General features: G+C 38.4%; 1 protein-coding gene across 1 annotated transcript; it reads right to left on the reverse strand.

Annotated features, from left to right (window-relative positions):
• Positions 1-1559: 1559 nt before the first annotated feature.
• hoxa11b (homeobox A11b) lies at positions 1560-3254 on the reverse strand. Its single transcript, XM_036539505.1, has 2 exons — positions 2642-3254; positions 1560-1792 (listed from the first exon to the last, which is right to left on the reverse strand). The coding sequence occupies exons 1-2, from the start codon at positions 3252-3254 to the stop codon at positions 1560-1562; spliced, it is 846 nt and encodes a 281-aa protein (XP_036395398.1).
• Between the last annotated feature and the right edge of the window lie 4742 nt (positions 3255-7996).

Consider the following 7996-nt stretch of genomic DNA (forward strand, 5'->3'; position numbering starts at 1 on the left):
ACCATTTTACGTTTTCGATCTAATTGAAAGGTTTTCATTTATGCCAGAGAATGGCATGCTCATCTATTGCTATAAATGGTAACACTTGCTTCAATGTATTACTCAAAGTTAAGCACACAGCTTGTCGTAATTAGATTTAATATAAGACTAAGTCTCGAAAACAATTCAAACAATTTCAAAACAGAGACTTGATGTAGTCCTGTCACATCAAAACGTTCCACAAGCCATGTTTTCTGATATAGGTTTCGCTAAAATATATCTCTTAAAGGATGGTTATGCATGCAGTGATTCCATAATGGAACATTTAGCAGGTAGTTGTTTTCACTTTAATATCATTGGTCGTTTTGTGTGGTAAAGACCAATTCACATTTGCAGACTTGGCGAGCTTTTATTGTTAATTTCGAAAATATTTTTCGAAATATGAGAAATAAAGGAGGGGTGTGTAACGTAAACACCAACAGTATTTTCGTGGCTAATCGTGGCATTCGTGCTTTCAAGCCGAACGCCACGTGTGACGGGGTACGGAAATTAATATTAATTGGAACACTATAACTTTGGAATAAATAAGGATGAGTATCTGAAATACCGCCAGGAAACGTTTGATATCAGGTTCTCAGCATTTTCCATGTCCGCCATGTGCTTCGACTTAAACTAAACCTGAAGCAAAAATACAAAAAAATAAGAAGATAACTTGATGTTTTATCCAGCTTGGTCAGGTAGTTATTTCTTTTTTTCTTCTTAACATATTTGGAACATTCGTTAGTAAGCGGATTTCTTCTGGCTACTACATTGGGAAACACCTGATATTTTCAAGTCACATCTGTGCAAAAATGAACACAACACCCAATGCAAGGATTAGTGTAAATCTAACAATTTTACGCCTGTAGCCTACAAGTCCACATTAAATTTGTTGTGTTGCCTTGCAGCAATGTGTTTTGATATATACACTACATTTTACTCCTGTGTGACACAACAACAAACAACATAAATAACTAATACTTGAGACCAAAAAAACCACACTGACATCTCCTTTCTCTTATAGGCGGTGCAAACTTTACTTTGATACTTTAACTTTAAAGTGGTACATGTTTGACACTTAAAGGGTGTAGTGAATTCATAAATAGACTTATCGCATCACGTAGCACTGTATTCACGGTGAATTTTTGTTTTGGTCACATCAAGATCAATAACCACAAAGACTAAAATTGTACAAGGTAAATTCCCCGCGGTGAACATATCATAGAGATATTTTTAAAATGCAGAATTTAAAACAACGTATCTCTGATTACAAAATACATAGTAACTCTGTTATGAGTTCGCCGGTCGTGATGAATATGAAACATGAGCAATATAGGCGTCTCAAAATGTATGAAATACATAGATTATAGTTGTGAAGTGAAGAAAATTATCCAGTTATTTTCATACATCACTATGTACAATGACAAAGGTAAGTCCTTAAAATGCTGGTCTTAGTCCGAAGGCAGCCTCGAACTTGAAATTAACCGCTGAGCCTCGGTATTACAACAGGAGGGGAGAAGACAAGTCCAAGCTGTATGATCCTAAAGCAAAGGATTCGTGGTGTAATATTGTAAGCGATCTCTGTTCAGTTTCTTTTCTTTCATCCTCCTGTTCTGAAACCAAATTTTCACTTGACGGTCGGTGAGATTTAACATCCGCGAAAGTTGCAAACGTTTCTCTTTGTTAATGTACACACTGAAAAAGAACTCTCTCTCCAGCTCCCTGATCTGGTATTTGGTGTAGGGACATCTTTTTTTTCGTGTTCTCTGGCCAGCTGAAAAAAAAAACAGAGACAAACTATGACCATCGTCAGTCAACAGAGGAGAACATGAACTATGCATGCCAATTTTCAAGCTTTTTCACACATAACATTGATTACATCGAACGGTCTGAGACAATCTGATTTATATTATTCAAGCGATTCCATCAACGTGACTGGCTCTGTCCGCAATATGAAAACGCTCTTATTAAACTTCATTTTAAAAAAGTCGATCATTCAAAATTGAATGCTATATCATCGTCCACATTTTGAATTTTCATATCGACAAATCGCATTCACAATTAAATAAATGGCCCAATGAAACCTAAGAACCTCCAGACTTGACTTTGGGACATGGAGCCATGGGTTAAAAGAGAACAGCGGTCGTGATGCGTGACTAGGAAAGTCTTCCTGAAAATACCCAAACCCTAAATTATTGTCGGATATCATAGGCATGCAGTTTCGTTACCCTCAATTTATATTTGATACAACCAAAATAAAGAACAATTCTTGATCAGTTATTTAATATGAAGAGCAGTTAAAGTACAACAATGGCTTTCAGAGTAAATAAATCATTACACAGCGGAAAAAATGGCATAGATTTTAATAAAGGTGACACAAATTACTACAGTAGATTTAAATAATGCATTCTTTAAAGTGCTGAGAAAAAATGGCCTTAAATTTTTTCACGGCCAATTTCAATCGCGGGCACGTGATCCTGCAGTTTATAACAAAGTTTTGTTGGGTAAATCTACAGGCCCTCCATAAACCTTATATGCTTATAAAACAGCATATAAAATGTTTAACAGCGGCGCGCTAGATTGCAAACTTTCTCTCATAACTGGGGCGCGTCTTTATACGTACTGCTGCAGTTGGATTTCTCCTCATTGTTGCCGGAAGAGGATTCCGGACTGCTGCACTCCTCTCGCGGCTCTCTCCCTTCGCTCTCCTGGCATGCTTCGGAGCCGGACATTGGGGCGGTAGGCAGCTTGGTGATATTTCTATCCACCGAGCAGTCGGTTGACGGATTTTCGGCGTTGCCGTACGCTGTCTCGAAAAACTGATCAAAGGCTTGGGGTAGCACCCCGTTCCTGCCCACGCTCCCGTAGAAATTAGACGTGGAGTTGGAGCTCGAGTGGTAGGCAACGGAGCTGTTTTTCGCGAACATTTCCCCTAGAGTGGTCGGGCCAGACAGACAGTCCCTGTGCACCATTTCCTCTGCTGAGTAGCAGTGGGATAGATTCCCCCTGTGGTGCCATTTACTCGATGTGTCAATGGCATAGTCCCTGAAGGTTACCTCTCTCACGGATTGAACCTGCGGCAGGTTAGAGGAGTAAGAATAGGTCATGGGGCGAGAAGACGGGTTCTGGGACAAAAAAGAAGGGAGGCTCGAAAAGTCTGTCCCCGAGACGTAATAAGTGCAACTGGGTAAATACATATTCGACCCAACGGGGACCCGCTCATCAAAATCCATCATTACTCTAGCTCGGGCTCGCCTCAATAGCAGTCCTTTGCATGGTTCTCTCGCACTGCTGCTTCAGTCTCTTTGAAGCAGATCCACGGAGCTGAAATTTTGAGACGTAGGCTGACGTGGAGATCCATCGCCGTCCATTCCAGTGCGGCGCCAAGTCATGTGACCAAGAGCAGAAATTGACATATTCTTCTGTGCGAGTAGTATGTGACTAGATTTGTGTATATGGACGTGCCGAATGTATGACAAGCTTGATGCAGTTGGTTTTGAAGCTGAAGTCGGTCTCTTGTAGCATCATCCTTTCTTTGTCAAACCCATGAGCCAAAGAAATCAGCACTGCTAATGAGGATTTCCATACAATGTAATCCAGTGTTTTCCATGAATAAAACAAAAAAGTCTAGTATCTCACCCCCGATGTAGCCTATACGTGCATCCGTCACATATAAGCATGTACACGGCAAATTACTTTAAGTGTTCACATTCTTAAAATACATCTTATTTTAAGCATTCTCACATTTCAGACGCCAGTGTTCGTCTATTTACATTTTTCAATTTCGCAAACAAAATGTGCTCCCGAGATAGACTATTCATCCTTAAATTACAACCTTGATTAACTGAAGCGTGTTCATGAAACTAAGTCTTCGTGTAATGCAAATGAATTAAGACACCAAAACACAGTCGTGTGTGTTGTGTTGTGTGTGTTGTGTGTGTGTGTGTGTGTGTGTGTATGTGTGTGTCTGTGTGTGTGTGTGTGTGTGTGTGCGTCTGTGTTTATGTTTGTGTTTGTGTGTACAAAATCTCTTATCTCTTAAAATACAAAATCTTATCAAACATGCCACTATTCGTTCGTTAGAAAGGAACATGTAACGCGAGAACTGACCACGTTCATGTTCAATTCCGGCCACCTTGTGTCAATTATTTTTGTGTTTGTTGTTTTTTTTTCCTGACTGAAAACAAAAACGGTAAATAATACACAACTGGACTTCTAAGTTCATTATGTTGATTAGATAGTAATATTAATATTAATAGTAATAGTCCATGTATATGACAAGCCCGTGTTGAAGAACATTGTAGTGCAAATACAATCCTTGTATTTGCCTGTATCCACGCATTCATTATAGCTCCTATTACTTTTCTCATTGACATCAAACATCAAATGATGCATATATACCATACATAGGGTTCTGAATTAGAGATAATTTCCCTAAATGTATGTATGCCATGATGTAGGGTACAAAGGTTGGGTATGTGTATTAACTCAACGTATAAGCCACATTACCTAGAACTATATCGACAAATTGTAACATGGTATCCGCTAGTCATGGCATACTACCACAACCATAACCGTAACTTCTGCGGCACTACTGTAATCGCAAAACATCGACCTTTCTTATTCTGTGCACTACTAGTACATCCACAAACAAAATGCTATGCCCAATACTATGTCTAAATGTAGCCTAATATAAAAGTCTCTATCGCATACTTTCATCACTCTATGACCTCAGCCTTACCATTATTATTATTGTTAGCAGTAACAGTAGTAGTATTGTTGTTGCTGTTGCTATTGTGAATACTTGTAAAATAATATTTTTTTAAACGTAGAAAATTTTGGACGTAGCGATTTAATTTGCCACAACTAACAAAACTGAAGCCACGCGGTACAGAACAGAACAGTGTTCATCTTAATTTCATACAAATATCTCGAATAAAACAATGTTTTGTTGAACAAGACAATATTGGCCAAACATTTCTTCAATGTTGAGCCGAAGTATGTCCACAAATCACTAAAAAACAAGATGGTCATGGTGTAAGAATTTATTTATATTTAATGATAACCAACATCTACGTTTTCACATTTTTGAACCATATTATAACGTTAGCCATTTGTAATAGCAGCGTTGTACTATTACCCTTATGGAAACAAAAGATGTATAAACACAGAAAATTATCAGAAACATGTCAGTTTGAACAATGACGGATATCGGCACTTCCTACATTGTGTTAGATTTAGTGTTATTAGGTGACGAATGTGTATGTATCTAACTTGCTTGCTTCAACCGCCTTTTTTAAATAAATCACCATCATTGTCTGTGATGGAGAAGTACATTTAAAATACGTCACTGCTGCAGATTTGAGTAACTGGAACCTGAGTCAAGTGAATAAGAAACTTAAGGATTAAGATCTCAGGGTCGCCGCATTCGTGGCTGTGCCACGGTTAAATCATTAGGGCCTACAAGGCGCAAAGACAAGGCAGATGGAATTGACTTGGGTAACACAACAGAGGGATTAAAGTCCAACAGTGTTAACTGGACATTAAAACGTACATCAAATGCCCACTTTTGAAAAAAAAAACAGCTTGAGTAATACTGACTCGTCCGTCTTGTTAGGAGGCTGAACATTTGAATAATTTAAACAACACAACAGTGTCTCTCCTTTCGTGGCGACAGGCTCCGCCTATGCGCGAATGCAGACAAATTCGTGCATTTGTATTAGGGCTTTTAAGCTATAATTGAATACAGGGTGTCTACGAAAAGCAAAACCAGCCCGAGACAGACCTGTGGTTTTATAGCGCTTTTGGCAGCCAGCTTTGGTTTTTGTCGGCGCAGACATGACAGACCTGACCAAGCGTGATCAGGAGACGCCACCTACATGGAACTGGTGAACTCCGATGAATGCAGGAGCCAAGATAACCCCAACACCGAAGAAAATCTCGATTGTTCAAATATTACGTATCAGGTAATGTTTTACGCAACTTACATACATTACGTAAGAGTAAATTAAAGATCAGACTAAATGCATGTTTATTTGCTGGAAAAAATGAAAGGATTAGTTATGAAAGGATGAGAATTGGATTAGTACGGGTTTAACATGTACTCGTTATGTTTAAACATAACGTTAAGGCCTAACTAGCACGTTTTAAGTAGGTTCACGCTGTGGTTATTAAATTATGTACTTGATTTCTTCATTTTTGTGTCCCTTCGGTAACAGAAAATACACGACATCTGTGGACAAAGAATCCTACTTCCCAGAACTTTGCCCGTGTGGCAGACTTCAAGTTCGGGAGAGAGAGAAGTTCACTGGCACTGCTACGGTCACTATTAAGGGTGCAGTGTGCTCAGATGAAAGTTTCCAATTTACTAATTCGCTTTAAACACAAGACGGTTTAAACACAACAGGCAAGATGGTTTAAGAGAAGAGAACACAGTATTAAACAATGAATACTGCTAAGCTAAAACAGGCCCTGAATCGTCTCAATGTGTTAAAATAAATGCAAATTTTGCACGCAGACCGACTCAATGCCGTTTTCTATCTTTGTTGTTTTGACACGAGATTACTACACCAAATGCCAGGGTATTTAATCCATTTCATATGGAATTGCTGAGAAAATCATTTCAGTTGTAGTATACTCGTTTGACCATTCTCACTAGGAGAGCACTGAATAATGTTTGAATAGTTGCTAAGTTACTGTGCTAGCAAAGGTTTACAAAGCAAAATGACGAGTGTTAATTCAGCACCGAGAGAGTTACATGAACGTTCCAGATTTCACTCTAAGTCTGTCAAAGTTTAATTGATATTTTCTATTTGCGTGTACTTCTGGAAATCAGATGTCTATGGTTAAAGTTGTGGTGAAAACCTTATAATTACGTGTGTTGCATGTTGTGTGTGCGTAGGTCTGATATTATAGTGTGCAGCGCATTTTAAGTCTATGTAAGATGAAAAGTACATGACTATTACTAGTCGAGTAAATAAAACACCATTTCCTTGTCCCCGTTAATTACATATGCAGTAACAGCACCACATTTGTAAAACCCCACAGCAAAAATATTCATTTATGTTCTGTAACAAACATGCAATTCCTACACACGGTCAAGTTTATAGATAAGGACAACGTGTCGCATTGGATGATAACCAACTGTGATGAATTAATGCGCCAACTCGGAGAAAAGTAGCCGCAAAGTTTATCTCACGACGTGTCCTAGTGAGATTTGAAATGCTGTGATTATACATCTCAGTTGGTTGTCACAAACACGTCATCATTGGAGGACATATTAACATAATAATACAGATTATTTATATAGGTTTTGGAGTAATGAAAATACATGTTCTGTGTTAGAAACAAAGAAATGACAAATATTAATACATGGACTTATATTTAACTTAATAGCGATAGCTCGTGCCCTATCCGTGTTACATGAAAGCCGGTAATATTTCCAACTAGGCCTCTATTTAATAAATAAACTAAACTAAGGATGAAATCAACTCCAAACATTTCAGCATTCACTGCTAAAGCATGACAAAGTCAACACCAAGACAAGCGAGGCCTCAAAGTAGCCTACACAGCATTAAATGTATTGTTTTGTCGTGTATTAATCCCGTATCAAGCATAGCCTCAGATAACTTAAGTCCAGTGTTACTACGGCTATCATTATTATTATTGTTGGCGGTGTTGTCGGTGTGGTGTAGTCTGTTTATTTGACATGATCTCTCGTGTAGGACGAAAGGATAATGTTCTTGAGCTCTCGCCAAACTGTGGCAATTTTTCTTGAATCTATTTCTCGTTTTCTCTTTCCTAACCACCTCTAGTCTCTTTTGAGTGACACTAATCTAAATCGAATACAAAATGAGGTCATTTAAACAACGAATTTATGTAGTAACCTCGTGCCTGATATTTTAAACTGTTCTTTTGGAGGTGGAAATGGAAATGGTATTCAGCTTTGACCGAGGACGGATTTGAACTTGAATGTTAT

Source organism: Megalops cyprinoides, chromosome 10 (genome assembly GCF_013368585.1).
Source record: "Megalops cyprinoides isolate fMegCyp1 chromosome 10, fMegCyp1.pri, whole genome shotgun sequence".
Classification (NCBI taxonomy): Eukaryota; Metazoa; Chordata; class Actinopteri; order Elopiformes; family Megalopidae; genus Megalops; species Megalops cyprinoides.